The sequence below is a fragment of the Nerophis lumbriciformis genome, linkage group LG30, assembly GCF_033978685.3.
Source record: "Nerophis lumbriciformis linkage group LG30, RoL_Nlum_v2.1, whole genome shotgun sequence".
NCBI lineage: Eukaryota > Metazoa > Chordata > Actinopteri > Syngnathiformes > Syngnathidae > Nerophis > Nerophis lumbriciformis.
Window position 1 is genome coordinate 29,443,452 of NC_084577.2, and position 21,924 is coordinate 29,465,375.

Genomic DNA, 21,924 nt, shown 5'->3' on the forward strand with positions numbered 1-21,924 from the left:
TAGTGTGAAAGTCCAGTCCATAGTGGATCTAGCATAATAGTGTGAAAGTCCAGTCCATAGTGGATCTAACATAATAGTGTGAGAGTCCAGTCCATAGTGGATCTAGCATAATAATGTGAGAGTCCAGTCAATAGTGGATCTAGCATAATATTGTGAGAGTCCAGTCCATAGTGGATCTAACATAATATTGTGAGAGTCCAGTCCATAGTGGATCTAACATAATAGTGTGAGAGTCCAGTCCATAGTGGATCTAACATATTATTGTGAGAGTCCAGTCCATAGTGGATCTAACATAATAGTGAGAGTCCAGTCCATAGTGGATCTAACATAATAGTGTGAGAGTCCAGTCCATAGTGGATCTAACATAATATTGTGAGAGTCCAGTCCATAGTGGATCTAACATAATAGTGAGAGTCTAGTCCATAGTGGATCTAACATAATATTGTGAGAGTCCAGTCCATAGTGGATCTAACATAATAGTGTGAGAGTCAAGTCCATAGTGGATCTAACATAATATTGTGAGAGTCCAGTCCATAGTGGATCTAACGTAATAGTGAGAGTCCAGTCCATAGTGGATCTAACATAATAGTGAGAGTCCAGTCCATAGTGGATCTAGCATAATATTGTGAGAGTCCAGTGCATAGTGGATCTAACATAATAGTGTGAGAGTCAAGTCCATAGTGGATCTAACATAATATTGTGAGAGTCCAGTCCATAGTGGATCTAACGTAATAGTGAGAGTCCAGTCCATAGTGGATCTAACATAATAGTGAGAGTCCAGTCCATAGTGGATCTAACATAATAGTGAGAGAGTCCAGTCCATAGTGGATCTAACATAATAGTGTGAGAGTCCAGTCCATAGTGGATCTAACATAATATTGTCAGAGTCCAGTCCATAGTGGATCTAACATATTGTGATAGTCCAGTCCATAGTGGATCTAACATAATAGTGTGAGAGTCCAGTCCATAGTGGATCTAACATAATATTGTGAGAGTCCAGTCCATAGTGGATCTAACATAATAGTGTGAGAGTCCAGTCCATAGTGGATCTAACATAATAGTGAGAGTCCAGTCCATAGTGGATCTAACATAATATTGTGAGAGTCCAGTCCATAGTGGATCTAGCATAATGTTGTGAGAGTCCAGTCCACAGTGGATCTAACATAATAGTGTGAGAGTCCAGTCCATAGTGGATCTAACATAATAGTGAGAGTCCAGTCCATAGTGGCTCTAGCATAATATTGTGGCTCCAGTCCATAGTGGATCTAACATAATAGTGAGAGTCCAGTCCAAAGTGGATCTAGCATAATATTGTGAGAGTCCAGTCCATCGTGGATCAAACAAAACAGTGAGAGTCCAGTACATAGTGGATCTAACATAATATTGTGAGAGTCCAGTCCATAGTGGATCTAGCATAATATTGTGAGAGTCCAGTCCATAGTGGATCTAACATAATAGTGTGAGAGTCCAGTCCATAGTGGATCAAACATAATAGTGTGAGAGTCCAGTCCATAGTGGATCTAACATAATAGTGAGAGTCCAGTCCATAGTGGATCTAACATAATATTGTGAGAGTCCAGTCCATAGTGGATCTAGCATAATTTTGTGAGAGTCCAGTCCATAGTGGATCTAGCATAATAGTGTGAGGGTCCAGTCCATAGTGGATCAAACATAATAGTGTGAGAGTCCAGTCCATAGTGGATCTAACATAATAGTGAGAGAGTCCAGTCCATAGTGGATCTAGCATAATGTTGTGAGAGTACAGTCCATAGTGGATCTAACATAATAGTGTGAGAGTCCAGTCCATAGTGGATCTAACATAATAGTGTGAGAGTCGAGTCCATAGTGGATCTAACATAATAGTGGGAGTCCAGTCCATAGTGGATCTAACATAATAGTGTGAGAGTCCAGTCCATAGTGGATCTAACATAATAGTGAGAGTCCAGTCCATCGTGAATCTAACATAATAGTGAGAGTCCAGTCCATAATGGATCTAACATAACAGTGTGAGGGTCCAGTCCATAGTGGATGTAACATAATAGTGTGAGAGTCCAGTCCATAATGGATCTAACATAACAGTGTGAGGGTCCAGTCCATAGTGGATGTAACATAATAGTGTGAGAGTCCAGTCCATAGTGGATCTAACATAATAGTGAGAGTCCAGTCCATAGTGGATCTAACATAATAGTGTGAGAGTCCAGTCCATAGTGGATCTAACATAATAGTGTGAGAGTCCAGTCCATAGTGGATCTAACATAATAGTGAGAGTCCAGTCCATAGTGGATCTAACATAATAGTGTGAGAGTCCAGTCCATAGTGGATCTAACATAATAGTGTGAGAGTCCAGTCCATAGTGGATCTAACATAATAGTGAGAGTCCAGTCCATAGTGGATCTAGCATAATAGTGTGAGAGTCCAGTCCATAGTGGATCTAACATAATAGTGTGAGAGTCCAGTCCATAGTGGATCTAGCATAATAATGTGAGAGTCCAGTCAATAGTGGATCTAGCATAATATTGTGAGAGTCCAGTCCATAGTGGATCTAACATAATATTGTGAGAGTCCAGTCCATGGTGGATCAAACATAATAGTGTGAGAGTCCAGTCCATAGTGGATCTAACATAATAGTGTGAGAGTCCAGTCCATAGTTGATCTAACATAATATTGTGAGAGTCCAGTCCATAGTGGATCTAACATAATAGTGTGAGAGTCCAGTCCATAGTGGATCTAACATAATAGTGAGAGAGTCCAGTCCATAGTGGATCTAACAAAATAGTGAGAGTCCAGTCCATAATGGATCTAACATAACAGTGTGAGGGTCCAGTCCATAGTGGATCTAACATAATATTGTGAGAGTCCAGTCCATAGTGGATCTAACATAATATTGTGAGAGTGCAGTCCATAGCGGATCTAGCATAATATTGTGAGAGTCCAGTCCATAGTGGATCTAGCATAATATTGTGAGAGTCCAGTCCATAGTGGATCTAACATAATATTGTGAGAGTCCAGTCCATAGTGGATCTAACATAATAGTGAGAGTCCAGTCCATAGTGGATCTAACATAATAGTGAGAGTCCAGTCCATAGTGGATCTAACATAATAGTGAGAGTCCAGTCCATAGTGGATCTAACATAATATTGTGAGAGTCCAATCCATAGTGGATCTAACATAATAGTGAGAGTCCAGTCCTTAGTGGATCTAACATAATAGTGAGAGTCCAGTCCATACTGGATCTAGCATAATATAGTGAGAGTCCAGTCCATAGTGGATCTAACATAATAGTGAGAGTCCAGTCCATAGTGGATCAAACATAACAGTGAGAGTCCAGTGCATAGTGGATCCAGCATAATAGTGAGAGTCCAGTCCATAGTGGATCTAACATAATATTGTGGGAGTCCAGTCCATAGTGGATCTAACATAATAGTGAAAGTCCAGTCCATAGTGGATCTAACATAATAGTGTGAGAGTCCAGTCCATAGTGGATCTAACATAATAGAGTGAGAGTCCGGTCCATAGTGGATCTGGCATAATAGTGAGAGTCCAGTCCATAGTGGATCTAACATAATATTGTGAGAGTCCAGTCCATAGTGGATCTAACATAATAGTGAGAGAGTCCAGTCCATAGTGGATCTAACATAATAGTGTGAGAGTCCAGTCCATAGTGGATCTAACATAATATTGTGAGAGTCCAGTCCATAGTGGATCTAACATAATAGTGTGAGAGTCCAGTCCATAGTGGATCTAACATAATAGTGAGAGAGTCCAGTCCATAGTGGATCTAACATAATATTGTGAGAGTCCAGTCCATAGTGGATCTAACATAATATTGTGAGAGTCCAGTCCATAGTGGATCTAACATAATATTGTGAGAGTCCAGTCCATAGTGGATCTAACATAATAGTGAGAGTCCAGTCCATAATGGATCTAACATAACAGTGTGAGGGTCCAGTCCATAGTGGATGTAACATAATAGTGTGAGAGTCCAGTCCATAGTGGATCTAACATAATAGTGAGAGTCCAGTCCATAGTGGATCTAACATAATAGTGTGAGAGTCCAGTCCATAGTGGATCTAACATAATAGTGTGAGAGTCCAGTCCATAGTGGATCTAACATAATAGTGAGAGTCCAGTCCATAGTGGATCTAACATAATAGTGTGAGAGTCCAGTCCATAGTGGATCTAACATAATAGTGTGAGAGTCCAGTCCATAGTGGATCTAACATAATAGTGAGAGTCCAGTCCATAGTGGATCTAGCATAATAGTGTGAGAGTCCAGTCCATAGTGGATCTAACATAATAGTGTGAGAGTCCAGTCCATAGTGGATCTAGCATAATAATGTGAGAGTCCAGTCAATAGTGGATCTAGCATAATATTGTGAGAGTCCAGTCCATAGTGGATCTAACATAATATTGTGAGAGTCCAGTCCATGGTGGATCAAACATAATAGTGTGAGAGTCCAGTCCATAGTGGATCTAACATAATAGTGTGAGAGTCCAGTCCATAGTTGATCTAACATAATATTGTGAGAGTCCAGTCCATAGTGGATCTAACATAATAGTGTGAGAGTCCAGTCCATAGTGGATCTAACATAATAGTGAGAGAGTCCAGTCCATAGTGGATCTAACAAAATAGTGAGAGTCCAGTCCATAATGGATCTAACATAACAGTGTGAGGGTCCAGTCCATAGTGGATCTAACATAATATTGTGAGAGTCCAGTCCATAGTGGATCTAACATAATATTGTGAGAGTGCAGTCCATAGCGGATCTAGCATAATATTGTGAGAGTCCAGTCCATAGTGGATCTAGCATAATATTGTGAGAGTCCAGTCCATAGTGGATCTAACATAATATTGTGAGAGTCCAGTCCATAGTGGATCTAACATAATAGTGAGAGTCCAGTCCATAGTGGATCTAACATAATAGTGAGAGTCCAGTCCATAGTGGATCTAACATAATAGTGAGAGTCCAGTCCATAGTGGATCTAACATAATATTGTGAGAGTCCAATCCATAGTGGATCTAACATAATAGTGAGAGTCCAGTCCTTAGTGGATCTAACATAATAGTGAGAGTCCAGTCCATACTGGATCTAGCATAATATAGTGAGAGTCCAGTCCATAGTGGATCTAACATAATAGTGAGAGTCCAGTCCATAGTGGATCAAACATAACAGTGAGAGTCCAGTGCATAGTGGATCCAGCATAATAGTGAGAGTCCAGTCCATAGTGGATCTAACATAATATTGTGGGAGTCCAGTCCATAGTGGATCTAACATAATAGTGAAAGTCCAGTCCATAGTGGATCTAACATAATAGTGTGAGAGTCCAGTCCATAGTGGATCTAACATAATAGAGTGAGAGTCCGGTCCATAGTGGATCTGGCATAATAGTGAGAGTCCAGTCCATAGTGGATCTAACATAATATTGTGAGAGTCCAGTCCATAGTGGATCTAACATAATAGTGAGAGAGTCCAGTCCATAGTGGATCTAACATAATAGTGTGAGAGTCCAGTCCATAGTGGATCTAACATAATATTGTGAGAGTCCAGTCCATAGTGGATCTAACATAATAGTGTGAGAGTCCAGTCCATAGTGGATCTAACATAATAGTGAGAGAGTCCAGTCCATAGTGGATCTAACATAATATTGTGAGAGTCCAGTCCATAGTGGATCTAACATAATATTGTGAGAGTCCAGTCCATAGTGGATCTAACATAATATTGTGAGAGTCCAGTCCATAGTGGATCTAACATAATAGTGAGAGTCCAGTCCATAGTGGATCTAACATAATAGTGTGAGAGGCCAGTCAATAGTGGATCTAACATAATAGTGTGAGAGTCCAGTCCATAGTGGATCTAACATAATAGTGAGAGTCCAGTCCATAGTGGATCTAACATAATAGTGTGAGAGGCCAGTCAATAGTGGATCTAACATAATAGTGTGAGAGTCCAGTCCGTAGTGGATCTAACATAATAGTGAGAGTCCAGTCCATAGTGGATCTAACATAATAGTGTGAGAGTCCAGTCCATAGTGGATCTAACATAATAGTGAGAGAGTCCAGTCCATAGTGGATCTAACATAATAGTGTGAGAGTCCAGTCCATAGTGGATCTAACATAATATTGTGAGAGTCCAGTCCATAGTGGATCTAACATAATAGTGTGAGAGTCCAGTCCATAGTGGATCTAACATAATAGTGAGAGAGTCCAGTCCATAGTGGATCTAACATAATATTGTGAGAGTCCAGTCCATAGTGGATCTAACATAATATTGTGAGAGTCCAGTCCATAGTGGATCTAACATAATATTGTGAGAGTCCAGTCCATAGTGGATCTAACATAATAGTGAGAGTCCAGTCCATAGTGGATCTAACATAATAGTGTGAGAGGCCAGTCAATAGTGGATCTAACATAATAGTGTGAGAGTCCAGTCCATAGTGGATCTAACATAATAGTGAGAGTCCAGTCCATAGTGGATCTAACATAATATTGTGAGAGTCCAGTCCATAGTGGATCTAACATAATAGTGAGAGTCCAGTCCATAGTGGATCTAACATAATAGTGTGAGAGGCCAGTCAATAGTGGATCTAACATAATAGTGTGAGAGTCCAGTCCATAGTGGATCTAACATAATAGTGAGAGTCCAGTCCATAGTGGATCTAACATAATAGTGTGAGAGGCCAGTCAATAGTGGATCTAACATAATAGTGTGAGAGTCCAGTCCGTAGTGGATCTAACATAATAGTGAGAGTCCAGTCCATAGTGGATCTAACATAATAGTGTGAGAGTCCAGTCCATAGTGAATCTAACATAATAGTGAGAGTCCAGTCCATAGTGGATCAAACATAACAGTGAGAGTCCAGTCCATAGTGGATCTAGCATAATAGTGAGAGTCCAGTCCATAGTGGATCTAACATAATATTGTGAGAGTCCAGTCCATAGTGGATCTAACATAATAGTGTGAGAGTCCAGTCCATAGTGGATCTAACATAATATTGTGAGAGTCCAGTCTATAGTGGATCTAACATAATAGTGTGAGAGTCCAGTCCATAGTGGATCTAACATAATATTGTGAGAGTCCAGTCCATAGTGGATAAAACATAACAGTGAGAGTCCAATCCATAGTGGATCTAACATAATATTGTGAGTCCAGTCCATAATGGATCTAACATAATAGTGAGAGTCCAGTCCATAGTGGATCTAGCATAATATTGTGAGAGTCCAGTCCATAGTGGATCAAACATAACAGTGAGAGTCCAGTCCATAGTGGATCTAACATAATAGTGAGAGTCCAGTCCATAGTGGATCTAACATAATAGTGTGAGAGTCCAGTCCATAGTGGATCGAACATAGTATTGTGAGAGTCCAGTCCATAGTGGATCTAACATAATAGTGAGAGTCCAGTCCATAGTGGATCTAACATAATAGTGTGAGAGTCCAGTCAATAGTGGATCTAACATATTATTGTGAGAGTCCAGTCCATAGTGGATCAAACATAATAGTGTGAGAGTCCAGTCCATAGTGGATCTAACATAATAGTGAGAGTCCAGTCCATAGTGGATCTAACATAATAGTGTGAGAGTCCAGTCAATAGTGGATCTAACATATTATTGTGAGAGTCCAGTCCATAGTGGATCAAACATAATAGTGTGAGAGTCCAGTCCATAGTGGATCTAACATAATAGTGAGAGTCCAGTCCATAGTGGATCTAACATAATAGTGAGAGTCCAGTCCATAGTGGATCTAACATAATAGTGAGAGTCCAGTCCATCGTGGATCTAACATGATAGTGAGAGTCCAGTCCATAGTGGATCTAACATAATAGTGAGAGTCCAGTCCATAGTGGGGCCAGCAGGAGATCATTTTGAGCGGAGACAGGTCAGCAGCGCAGAAATGTCACCAACTGATGCACAGGTGGGTGGTCCACCCTTGGTCCCGACTTTGGGTGCCCGGATAGAGGCTCTGGAGGCCTGGTTTATGGTGCTACTCACCATGGTTTACCAATGCTTCAACCTGAAGCTGCACCGTTCAAGTCTGAGCGTGCCCGCGGTCCTTGCGCACCTCCCACTTGTCTGAAATACCGGTTGCGTGGACCATGGAGCCAACATTTAGTGCCATGCAGATCTTTTTGCTGCATTCTCTGAAGCTATGAACATATATCTCAGTGGACTTTGGTTGCAACAGGGGCACCACATCGTCTTTTGACTTCTGGACCCTCGCAGTCAACAATGACTGGAACTCTGTGTGGATTTCGACAATTGCATCAAGGCCCTTGTCGTGCTGCCCAAGTTGCCCTCGGACCTCGATGACTGCATCTCGTTAGCTATTAGGACAGACAAGCAGCTGGACGAACATTTTGACTTTTGATTTTCACTTTGCGCTTTACCTCGCTCTGCGCGGTGAGACCATGATGATGATGGTGGTGAAGATGACAGGGGTGAGCGTGGTGACAAGAATGAGCATCGTGGTGGCGAGGACAACAAAAAGGACGCCGCTACCATGTTTTAGTTAGACAGCGTAGACCACTGCGGAAAGAGTAGGACAGAATTACAACATTTAAATGCTACTCACATGACATGATGCACTATTTGTAGCTGTAAACATACAAACTTAGCTTATCAGCTAGCATAAACCATTAGCATGCTAATATAAGAGACTGGACTGTCTTAGAAAACGTTTTGCGTCTCATCTAATTGGCCTCATCAGTTCTTGCTCATAGACTTAGATTGGTCAGATCTAGTCTTGGAGTGTGTAGTCTTAGACAAGCTCTGACCAATCTAAGTCTAAGAGCATGACTTAGATTGGTCAGATCTCGTCTTAGAGTCTCTAGTCTTAGACGAGATCTGACCAATCGAATTCTAAGAGTCTAAGAGCATGACTTAGATTGGTCAGATCTAGTCTTAGAGTCTCTAGTCTTAGACGTGATCTGACCAATCTAAGTCCAAGAGCATGACTTAGATTGGTCAGATCTCGTCCTAGAGTCTCTAGTCTTAGACGAGATCTGACCAATCTAAGTCTAAGAACATGACTTATATTGGTCAGATCAAGACTTAGATTGGTCAGATCTCGTCTTAGAGTCTCTAGTGTTAAACGAGATCTGACCAATCTGAGTCTAAGAGCATGACTTAGATTGATCAGATCTCGTCTTAGAGTCTCTAGTCTTAGACGAGATCTGACCAATCTAATTCTAAGAACATGATTTAGATTGGTCAGATCAAGACTTAGATTGTTCAGATCTAGTCTTAGAGTCTCTAGTCTTAGACGAGATCTGACCACGCTAAGTCTAAGAGCATGACTTAGCGTGGTCAGATCTCGTCTTAGAGTCTTTAGTCTTAGACGAGATCTGACCAATCTAATTCTAAGAGCATGACTTAGATTGGTCAGATCTCGTCCTCGAGTCTCTAGTCTTAGACGAGATCTGACCACGCTAAGTCTAAGAGCATGACTTAGCGTGGTCAGATCTCGTCTTAGAGTCTTTAGTCTTAGACGAGATCTGACCACGCTAAGTCTAAGAGCATGACTTAGCGTGGTCAGATCTCGTCTTAGAGTCTTTAGTCTTAGACGAAATCTGACCAATCTAAGTCTAAGAACATGACTTAGATTGGTCAGATCAAGACTTAGATTGTTCAGATCTAGTCTTAGAGTCTCTAGTTTTAGACGAGATCTGACCAATCTAAGTCTAAGAGTATGACTTAGACTGGTCAGATCTAGTCTGAGAGTCTCTATTCATAGAGTCTCTAGTCTTGGACTAGATCTGACCAATCTAATTCTAAGAGCATGACTTAGATTGGTCAGATCTTGTCTTAGACGAGATCTGACCAATCTAAGTCTAAGAGCATGACTTAGATTGGTCAGATCTAGACTTAGATTGTTCAGATCTAGTCTGAGAGTCTCTATTCGTAGAGTCTCTAGTCTTGGACTAGATATGACCAATCTAATTCTAAGAGCATGACTTAGATTGGTCAGATCTTGTCTTAGACGAGATCTGACCAATCTAAGTCTAAGAGCATGACTTAGATTGGTCAGATCTAGACTTAGGTTGTTCAGAACTAATCTGAGAGTCTCTATTCGTAGAGTCTCTAGTCTTGGACTAGATCTGACCAATCTAATTCTAAGAGCATGACTTAGATTGGTCAGATCTTGTCTTAGACGAGATCTGACCAATCTAAGTCTAAGAGCATGACTTAGATTGGTCAGATCTAGACTTAGATTGTTCAGATCTAGTCTGAGAGTCTCTATTCGTAGAGTCTCTAGTCTTGGACTAGATATGACCAATCTAATTCTAAGAGCATGACTTAGATTGGTCAGATCTTGTCTTAGACGAGATCTGACCAATCTAAGTCTAAGAGCATGACTTAGATTGGTCAGATCTAGACTTAGGTTGTTCAGAACTAATCTGAGAGTCTCTATTCGTAGAGTCTCTAGTCTTGGACTAGATCTGACCAATCTAATTCTAAGAGCATGACTTAGATTGGTCAGATCTTGTCTTAGACGAGATCTGACCAATCTAAGTCTAAGAGCATGACTTAGATTGGTCAGATCTAGACTTAGATTGTTCAGATCTAGTCTGAGAGTCTCTATTCGTAGAGTCTCTAGTCTTGGACTAGATCTGACCAATCTAATTCTAAGAGCATGACTTAGATTAGTCAGATCTCATCTCAGAGTCTCTAGTCTTAGGAGAGATCTGACCAATGTAAGTCTAAGAACATGACTTAGATTGGTCAGATCTAGACTTAGATTGTTCAGATCTAGTCTGAGAGTCTCTATTCGTAGAGTCTCTAGTCTTAGACGAGATTTGACCAATCTAAGTCTAAGGGCATGACTTAGGTTGGTCAGATCTAGACTTAGATTGTTCAGATCTAGTCTGAGAGTCTCTATTCGTAGAGTCTCTAGTCTTGGACTAGATCTGACCAATCTAATTCTAAGAGCATGACTTAGATTGGTCAGATCTAGTCTTAGACAAGATCTGACCAATCTAAGTATAAGAGCATGACTTAGATTGGTCAGATCTAGACTTAGATTGTTCAGATCTAGTCTGAGAGTCTCTATTCATAGAGTCTCTAGTCTTGGACTAGATCTGACCAATCTAAGTCTAAGAGCATGACTTAGATTGGTCAGATCTAGACTTAGATTGTTCAGATCTAGTCTGAGAGTCTCTATTCATAGAGTCTCTAGTCTTGGACTAGATCTGACCAATCTAATTCTAAGAGCATGATTTAGATTGGTCAGATCTTGTCTTAGACGAGATCTGACCAATCTAAGTCTAAGAGCATGACTTAGATTGGTCAGATCTAGACTTAGATTGTTCAGATCTAGTCTGAGAGTCTCTATTCATAGAGTCTCTAGTCTTGGACTAGATCTGACCAATCTAATTCTAAGAGCATGACTTAGATTGGTCAGATCTTGTCTTAGACGAGATCTGACCAATCTAAGTCTAAGAGCATGACTTAGATTGGTCAGATCTAGACTTAGATTGTTCAGATCTAGTCTGAGAGTCTCTATTCATAGAGTCTCTAGTCTTGGACTAGATCTGACCAAACTTATTCTAAGAGCATGACTTAGATTGGTCAGATCTTGTCTTAGACGAGATCTGACCAATCTAAGTCTAAGAGCACGACTTAGATTGGTCAGATCTAGACTTACATTGTTGAGATCTAGTCTTGGACGAGATCTGACCAATCTAAGTCTAAAAGCATGATTTAGATTAGTCAGATCTTGTCTTAGACGAGATCTGACCAATCTAAGTCATGCTCTTTGACTTAGATTGGTCAGATCTAGACTTAGATTGTTCAGATCTTGTCTTAGACGAGATCTGACCAATGTAATGACTTAGATTGGTCAGATCTTGTCTAAGACTAGATTGGTCAGATTTAGTCTTAGACGAAATCTGACCAATCTAAGTCTAAGAGCATGACTTAGATTGGTCAGATCTAGTCTTAGACAATATCTGACCAATCTAAGTCTAAGAGCATGACTTAGATTAGTCAGATCTCATCTTAGAGTCTCTAGTCTTAGACGAGATCTGACCAATCTAAGTCTAAGAACATGACTTAGATTGTTCAGATCAGGACTTAGCTTGTTCAGATCTAGTCTTAGAGTCTTTAGTCTTAGACGAGATCTGACCACTCTAAGTCTAAGAGCATGACTTAGATCTGACCAATCTAAGTCTAAGAGCATGACTTAGATTGGTCAGATCTAGTCTTAGAGTCTCTAGTCCTGACCAATCTAAGTCTAAGAGCATGACTTAGATTGGTCAGATCTAGTCTTAGAGTCTTTAGTCTTAGACAAGACCTGACCAATCTAATTCTAAGAGCATGACTTAGATTGGTCAGATCTAGTCTTAGAGTCTCTAGTCTTAGATTGGTCAGATCTAGTCTTAGAGTTTCTAGTCTTAGACGAGATCTGACCAATCTAAGTCTAAGAGCATGACTTAGATTGTTCAGATCTCGTCTTAGAGTCTCCAGCCTTAGACGAGATCTGACCAATCTAATTCTAAGAACATGACTTAGATTGGTCAGATCAAGACTTAGATTGTTCAGATCTAGTCTTAGAGTCTCTAGTCTTAGACGAGATCTGACCAATCTAAGTCTAAGAGCATGACTTAGATTGGTCAGATCTAGGCTTAGATTGTTCAGATCTAGTCTGAGAGTCTCTATTCGTAGAGTCTCTAGTCTTAGACGAGATCTGACCAATCTAATTCTAAGAGCATGACTTAGATTGGTCAGATCTAGACTTAGGTTGTTCAGATCTAATCTGAGAGTCTCTATTCGTAGAGTCTCTAGTCTTGGACTAGATCTGACCAATCTAATTCTAAGGGCATGACTTAGATTGGTCGGATCTCTCTCTCTCTCTCTCTCTCTCTCTCTCTCTCTCTCTCTCTCTCTCTCTCTCTCTCTCTCTCTCTCTCTCTCTCTCTCTCTCTCTCTATATATATATATATATATATATATATATAGCCTTTAACAATTTTTGCTGAATAGTATCAACTTTGGCAATTGTCTAAGCGACAGCCTACAGAAATGGTATGCAGAATACCGTGTATAAGCTGTAGCTCATTACTGACGTTATCTCCTGGCTTCTACTGCACACAGTAGTTATCACAAGTACTTATCATGAGTGGAAATGGAGGGACTTTGCTGACGTGCAAAGAAAAGCAGCCACTGCACTCACACATGACAGACATGACTCAAGAAATCATTACTTTACGGTTTTCCAATCCAGCTTTGGAGTGATTTCCTGAAACTATCCATGACTTCTAATAAATACCAGCTTTGCAAAGTGTTGATAATAATTCCTAAGACTGATTGAGACATGGCCGCTCCATCTGTCATGGTCTAGACCCTCTCACTCTCCAACAACTCTTGCCACCAACATGATCGGTAATCGTCTGATAAAGGAGTAGTAGAAGACATGAAGGAACTTCCTGACCTGCCGATGAGAAGGAACTCTCCCACCAGTCCCTGGCGCCTCATGGCCATGAGGATGTTGCGGACGGTCATGCCCTCGCAGAAGCAGGCCACCACCCTGGCCTTGGGCAGGTGTGCCCGCAGCCTCTCCACCAGCCGGTCGAAGCTCTGCTCCCCAGCGTTGCTCCAGATTTTGCCTGCGTCAAACAAACACAGTCTGAGACTATGGCTGGTGCATGAACATCAGAACCAGGAAAAGTCTTCAAGCTCACAATCCATCATTTATGCGCCTCCAGGATTTCTTCTTCTGGTTGTTGTTGTTGCCCAAAATGTCTCAGTTCATAGAAGCTTTCGCAGAAATGTTTTGAGGCTTGTTTTTTTTCCCAGCAACAAGAATGAGCCTTTTATGCATACTGTAGCATTAAATAATTAAATACGATGCATTTAATATGATATAATAAACCAGGATGCATCAATTATTGATGGAATCAAATCGTGGGTTGGTTGGGGAGGAGATCTTGCCCCAAGTGGAGGAGTTCAAGTACCTCGGAGTCTTGTTCACGAGTAAGGGAAGAGTGGATCGTGAGATCGACAGGCGGATCGGTGCGGCGTCTTCAGTAATGCGGACGCTGTATCGATCCGGCAAAGCTCTCGATTTACCGGTCGATCTACGTTCCCATCCTCACCTATGGTCATGAGCTTTGGGTCATGACCGAAAGGACAGGATCACGGGTACAAGCGGCCGAAATGAGTTTCCTCCGCCGAGTGGCGGGGCTCTCCCTTCCGGATGACATGGCACCCCAAACCATCACCCAACCATGCAAATGTTGCATTTCCTTTGGAAATCGAGGTCCCAGAGTCTGGAGGAAGACAGGAGAGGCACAGGATCCACGTTGCCTGAAGTCTAGTGTAAAGTTTCCACCATCAGTGATGGTTTGGGGTGCCATGTCATCTGCTGGTGTCGGTCCACTCTGTTTCCTGAGATCCAGGGTCAACGCAGCCGTCTACCAGCAAGTTTTAGAGCACTTCATGCTTCCTGCTGCTGACCTGCTCTATGGAGATGGAGATTTCAAGTTCCAACAGGACTTGGCGCCTGCACACAGCGCAAAATCTACCCGTGCCTGGTTTACGGACCATGGTATTTCTGTTCTAAATTGGCCCGCCAACTCCCCTGACCTTAGCCCCATAGAAAATCTGTGGGGTATTGTGAAAAGGAAGATGCAGAATGCCAGACCCAAAAACGCAGAAGAGTTGAAGGCCACTATCAGAGCAACCTGGGCTCTCATAACACCTGAGCAGTGCCAGAAACTCATCGACTCCATGCCACGCCGCATTAACGCAGTAATTGAGGCAAAAGGAGCTCCAACCAAGTATTGAATATTGTACATGCTCATATTTTTCATTTTCATACTTTTCAGTTGGCCAACATTTCTAAAAATCCCTTTTTTGTATTAGCCTTAAGTAATATTCTAATTTTGTGACACACGGAATTTTGGATTTTCATTTGTTGCCACTTCAAATCATCAAAATTAAATGAAATAAACATTTGAATGCATCAGTCTGTGTGCAATGAATAAATATAATGTACAAGTTACACCTTTTGAATGCAATTACTGAAATAAATCAAGTTTTTCAAAATATTCTAATTTACTGGCTTTTACCTGTATATATATATATATATATATATATATATATATATATATATATATATATGTATGAAATACTTGACTCGGAGAATTCTAGCTGTCAATATACTCCTCCCCTCTTAACCACACCCTCAACCACGCCCTGCCCCACCCCCGACCACGCCTCCACCCCCCCACATCCCGAAATCGGAGGTCTCAAGGTTGGCAAGTATGTTATAACGTCACCTTTATCTTTACTTTTTACCCGTATTTTCCGCACCATAAGCCGCCCTGGGTTATAAGCCGCGCCTTCAATGAACGGCATATTTCAAAACTTTGTCCACCTATAAGACGCCCCGTGTTATAAGCCGCATCTAACTGCGCTAAAGGAATGTCAAAAAAACAGTCAGATAGGTCAGTCAAACTTTAATAATATATTAAAAACCAGCGTGATGTGGGCGCGCATGGAGTCGTATATCAACATGGACGGAGCTGCGTGAAAAAAGCCACCCGGCCTCTTCGCGTAAACTTCCCTTAACCACTCGCTCATCTTTTCTTCTTCCATCCATCCCTTCGAGTTAGCTTTTATGATGACGCCGGCTGGAAAGGTCTCTTTTGGCAAGGTCTTCCTTTTGAATATCACCATGGGTGGAAGTTTCTGGCCATTAGCATGGCAAGCGAGAACCACAGTGAAGGATGACTTCTCATTCCCTGTGGTGCGAATATTCACCGTACGTGCTCCCGTTGTATCCACAGTGCGGTTCACAGGAATATCAAAAGTCAGTGGAACCTCGTCCATGTTGATAATGTTCTCTGGCCGGATCTTTTTTTCAGCTATCTTGTTTTTACAATATGCACGGAAAGTAGCCAGCTTTTCTTGAAAGTCTTTAGGCAGTTGCTGTGAAATAGTAGTCCGTGTGCGGATGGAGAGATTGCGTCTTTTCATGAACCGGAAACCTGTCGCTTAGTAGGAGCCATTTTGTGGTCTTTACAGATGTAAACACACAAAGGAAATGAAACGTAATATCCGCGCGCTTTTTCTTCTTCTACGCGGGCGGGTGGTTGCTTACAGTAGAAGAAGAAGCGCTTCCTGTTCTATGGGGGCGGGTGCTTACCTTGGCGGTTGCTTGCGTAGAAGAAGAAGCACTTCCTCTTCTACGGGGAAAAAAGATGGCGGCTGTTTACCGTAGTTGCGAGACCGAAACTTTATGAAAATGAATCTTAATATTAATCCATATATAAAGTGCACCGGGTTATAAGCCGCACTGTCAGCTTTTGAGTAAATTTGTGGTTTTTAGGTGCGGCTAATAGTGCGGAAAATACGGTAAGCCAAAATGCGCCCGTTCTCCCTTCTCTGTCTACACACCGTGTCTGCTTGTAAGTACTCTGTGTGTGTGCGCTGCCCAACATGCTCCTCTGCTGGTAAAACCAGCAATGTCACGACGGCGCGACGTCATGCCCGCTAAAAAAGAGGCGGTATAGTACTGAATATGATTCATTAGTACAACCCTTGTCCTTTGTAACTTTACAAATGCCGTTTATAGATTATAGATTGAACAATTGTGGTCTTTCATTAGGCGTTGATCTCTTACCAGAGTGAGCGATGCAAATGCCCTCTTTGGCCGCCATGTCCTTGAACGCCTCCATCCCGCTTTCGCCGTAGTTGCCTGGAAAGACAGGAGAAGATTCAGAAGGAGCCCCTCCCCAGAGAGAGGCGTGGCACAGACATCCACGCGGTTCATTGACTCGCCCGCCCGAGCGCGATTCACTAATCTCACATTTGTGTCAGGGAGATTGTCTCCCCGCTACGGCACCCATTTTTTCTTGCCAGAGAAAGTGGGTGACCTGGAATTTATGCAAATGACACGTTGTACACGCTTCATGCAGGATTTCCCTGCATAAAATTATTCCCCGTTTTCCTTTCATCTCGACATTAGGATAGGATAGGACTTTATTGTCATTGCACAAGTGCAAACCCCGTTTCCATATGAGTTGGGAAATTGTGTTAGATGTAAATATAAACGGAATACAATGATTTGCAAATCCTTTTCAACCCATATTCAATTGAATGCACTACAAAGACAACATATTTGATGTTCAAACTCATAAACTTTATTTTTTTTTTGCAAATAATAATTAACTTAGAATTTCGTGGCTGCGTTACATCACCTTTCCTTTTAACAACACTCAATAAACGATTGGGAACTGAGGAAACTAATTGTTGAAGCTTTGAAAGTGGAATTCTTTCCCATTCTTGTTTTATGTAGAGCTTCAGTCGTTCAACAGTCTTCTTAATGCTTCATAATGCGCCACATATTTTCGATGGGAGACAGGTCTGGACTGCAGGCGGGCCAGGAAAGTAATAATAATAATAATAATAACTGGGATTTATATAGCGCTTTTCTAAGTACCCAAAGTCGCTTTACATGTAGAACCCATCAATCATTCACACCTGGTGGTGGTAAGCTACTTTCATAGCCACAGCTGCCCTGGGGTAGACTGACGGAAGCGTGGCTGCAAATTTTGCGCCAACGGCCCCTCCGACCACCATTCATCATTCAATTCACCAGTGTGAGTGGCACCGGGGGCAAAGGGTGAAGTGTCCCGCCCAAGGACACAACGGCAGCGATTTTTGGATGGTAAGAGGCAGGGGAGCGAACCTGCAACCCTCAGGTTTCTGGCATGGTTGGTCTACCCACTACGCCATGCCGCCCCAGTACCCGCACTCTTTTTTTTACGAAGCCACGCTGTTGTAACACGTGCTGAATGTGGCTTGGCATTGTCTTGCTGAAATAAGCAGGGGCATCCATGAAAAGGACGGCGCTTAGATGGCAGCATATGTTTGTTCCAAAACCTGTATGTACCTTTCAGCATTAATGGTGTCTTCGCAGATGTGTAAGTTACCCATGCCTTGGGCACTAATGTACCCCCATACCATCACACTTTTGAACTTTGTGTCGATAACAGTCTGGATGGTTCGCTTCCCCTTTGGTCCGGATGACACGATGTCGAATATTTCCAAAAACAATTTGAAATGTGGACTCGTCAGACCACGGAACACTTTTCCACTTTGCATGAGTCCATCTTAGATGATCTCGGGGCCCAGAGAAGCCGGCGGCGTTTCTGGGTGTTGTTGATAAATGGCTTTGGCTTTGCATAGTAGAGCTTTAACTTGCACTTACAGACGTAGCGACCAACTGTATTTAGTGACAGTGGTTTTCTGAAGTGTTCCTGAGCCCATGTGGTGATATCCTTTAGAGATTGATGTCGGTACAAAATTATAATTAAAAAAAATAAAGAAGAAATGACATTTACATAAGTATTTACAGCCTTTGCTCAATACTTTATGCTACAGCCTTATTCCAAAATGGAATAAAGTCATTTTTGTCCTCAAAATTCTACACACAATACCCCATAAGGACGATGTGAAAAGGTTTTTATTTTATCTTTTATTTAATTCAAATAAATAAAATTAATAAAAATAACATGCACATAATTATTCACAGCCTCTGCTCAATACTTTGTTACAGATTTATTCCAAAATGGAATACTAATTTTTGTCCTCAAAATTCTGCATGCAGTACCCCATAATGACAATGTGAAAAGGTTTTTTGGTTGTATTTTTTTATTAAAAAAAAAAAAAAAAAAAAAAAAGACATGTACATAAGTATTCACAGCCTTTGCTCAATGCTTTGTTACAGCCTTTTACAAAACGGAATAAAGTCATTTTCTGTCCTCAAAATTCTACACACAATACCCCATAATGACAATGTGAAAAGTTTTTTTTTTTTTTTTTTAATCAAATTCAAATAAAATAAAAAAATGACATATACATAAGTATTCACAGCCTTGGCTCAATACTTTGTTACAGCCTTATTCCAAAATGGAATAAATCCATTTTTGTACTCAAAATTCTACACACAATAAACATCCCATAATGACAATGTGAAAAGTTTTTTTTTGTTTTTTTTTCAATTAAAAAAAAAAAAAAAGAAGAAGGAAATGACATGTACATAAGTACTCACAGCCTCTGCGCAATACTTTGTTACAGATTTATTCCAAAATGGAATACTAATTTTTGTCCTCAAAATTCTGCAGGCAGTACCCCATAATGACAATGTGAAAAGGTTTTTTGGTTGTTGTTTTTTATTTAAAAAAAAAAAAAAAAAAAAGACATGTACATAAGTACTCACAGCCTTTGCTCAATACTTTGTTACAGATTTATTCCAAAATGGAATACTATTTTTTGTCCTCAAAATTCTGAACGCAGTACCCCATAATGACAATGTGAAAAGGTTTTTTGGTTGTTTATTTTTATTTATTTTTTTTTAAAAAGAGAAAAAAAAGACATGTACAGGTAAAAGCCAGTAAATTAGAATATTTTGAAAAACTTGATTTATTTCAGTAATTGCATTCAAAAGGTGTAACTTGTACATTATATTTATTCATTGCACACAGACTGATGCATTCAAATGTTTATTTCATTTAATTTTGATGATTTGAAGTGGCAACAAATGAAAATCCAAAATTCCGTGTGTCACAAAATTAGAATATTACTTAAGGCTAATACAAAAAAGGGATTTTTAGAAATGTTGGCCAACTGAAAAGTATGAAAATGAAAAATATGAGCATGTACAATACTCAATACTTGGTTGGAGCTCCTTTTGCCTCAATTACTGCGTTAATGCGGCGTGGCATGGAGTCGATGAGTTTCTGGCACTGCTCAGGTGTTATGAGAGCCCAGGTTGCTCTGATAGTGGCCTTCAACTCTTCTGCGTTTTTGGGTCTGGCATTCTGCATCTTCCTTTTCACAATACCCCACAGATTTTCTATGGGGCTAAGGTCAGGGGAGTTGGCGGGCCAATTTAGAACAGAAATACCATGGTCCGTAAACCAGGCACGGGTAGATTTTGCGCTGTGTGCAGGCGCCAAGTCCTGTTGGAACTTGAAATCTCCATCTCCATAGAGCAGGTCAGCAGCAGGAAGCATGAAGTGCTCTAAAACTTGCTGGTAGACGGCTGCGTTGACCCTGGATCTCAGGAAACAGAGTGGACCGACACCAGCAGATGACATGGCACCCCAAACCATCACTGATGGTGGAAACTTTACACTAGACTTCAGGCAACGTGGATCCTGTGCCTCTCCTGTCTTCCTCCAGACTCTGGGACCTCGATTTCCAAAGGAAATGCAAAATTTGCATGGTTGGGTGATGGTTTGGGGTGCCATGTCATCTGCTGGTGTCGGTCCACTCTGTTTCCTGAGATCCAGGGTCAACGCAGCCGTCTACCAGCAAGTTTTAGAGCACTTCATGCTTCCTGCTGCTGACCTGCTCTATGGAGATGGAGATTTCAAGTTCCAACAGGACTTGGCGCCTGCACACAGCGCAAAATCTACCCGTGCCTGGTTTACGGACCATGGTATTTCTGTTCTAAATTGGCCCGCCAACTCCCCTGACCTTAGCCCCATAGAAAATCTGTGGGGTATTGTGAAAAGGAAGATGCAGAATGCCAGACCCAAAAACGCAGAAGAGTTGAAGGCCACTATCAGAGCAACCTGGGCTCTCATAACACCTGAGCAGTGCCAGAAACTCATCGACTCCATGCCACGCCGCATTAACGCAGTAATTGAGGCAAAAGGAGCTCCAACCAAGTATTGAGTATTGTACATGCTCATATTTTTCATTTTCATACTTTTCAGTTGGCCAACATTTCTAAAAATCCCTTTTTTGTATTAGCCTTAAGTAATATTCTAATTTTGTGACACACGGAATTTTGGATTTTCATTTGTTGCCACTTCAAATCATCAAAATTAAATGAAATAAACATTTGAATGCATCAGTCTGTGTGCAATGAATAAATATAATGTACAAGTTACACCTTTTGAATGCAATTACTGAAATAAATCAAGTTTTTCAAAATATTCTAATTTACTGGCTTTTACCTGTACATAAGTATTCACAGCCTCTGCTCAATGCTTTGTTACAGCCTTTTACAAAACGGAATAAAGTCATTTTTGGTCCTCAAAATTCTACACACAATACCCCATAATGACATTGTGAAAAGTTTTGTTTTTTTTAATTCAAATAAAAAAAATTTAAAAAAAAAATGACATATACATAAGTATTCACAGCCTTGGCTCAATACTTTGTTACAGCCTTATTCCAAAATGGAATAAATTCATTTTTGTACTCAAAATTCTACACACAATAAATATCCCATAATGACAATGTGAAAAGGTTTTTTGTTTTTTTTTCAATTAAAAAAAAAAAAAAAAAAAAAAAAGAAGAAGGAAATGACATGTACATAAGTACTCACAACCTCTGCTCAATACTTTGTTACAGATTTATTCCAAAATGGAATACTATTTTTTGTCCTCAAAATTCTGCACACAGTACCCCATAATGACAATGTGAGGTTTTTTGGTTGTTTTTTTTTATCAAAAAAAAAACAAAACAAAAAAAACAAATGTACATAAGTATTCACAGCCTCTGCTCAATGCTTTGTTACAGCCTTTTACAAAACGGAATAAAGTCATTTTTGGTCCTCAAAATTTTACACACAATACCCCATAATGACAATGTGAATTTTTTTTTTTTTTTTTAATTCAAATAAAAAAAAGAAATTAAAAAAATTACATATATATAAGTATTCACAGCCTTGGCTCAATACTTTGTTACAGCCTTATTCCAAAATGGAATAAATTCATTTTTGTACTCAAAATTCTACACACAATAAATATCCCATAATGACAATGTGAAAAGGCTTTTTTTGGGGTTTTTTCAATTAAAAAAAAAAAAAAAAGAAAGAAATGACATGTACATAAGTACTCACAACCTCTGCTCAATACTTTGTTACAGATTTTTTCCAAAATGGAATACTATTTTTTGTCCTCAAAA

The 21,924-nt window shown here is 40.5% G+C and overlaps 1 protein-coding gene across 1 annotated transcript in view; it reads right to left on the reverse strand.

Moving 5' to 3' along the window:
- Nucleotides 1-21,924, reverse strand: part of grm5b (glutamate receptor, metabotropic 5b) — a 222,544-nt gene that overhangs the window by 103,034 nt on the left and 97,586 nt on the right. The window contains exons 5-6 of the mRNA XM_061925876.1: nucleotides 16,622-16,696; nucleotides 13,427-13,601 (exon numbers count right to left, since the gene is read on the reverse strand). Coding sequence (XP_061781860.1) covers nucleotides 13,427-13,601; nucleotides 16,622-16,696 — 250 coding nt within the window. The remainder of the gene's footprint in view (nucleotides 1-13,426; nucleotides 13,602-16,621; nucleotides 16,697-21,924) is intronic.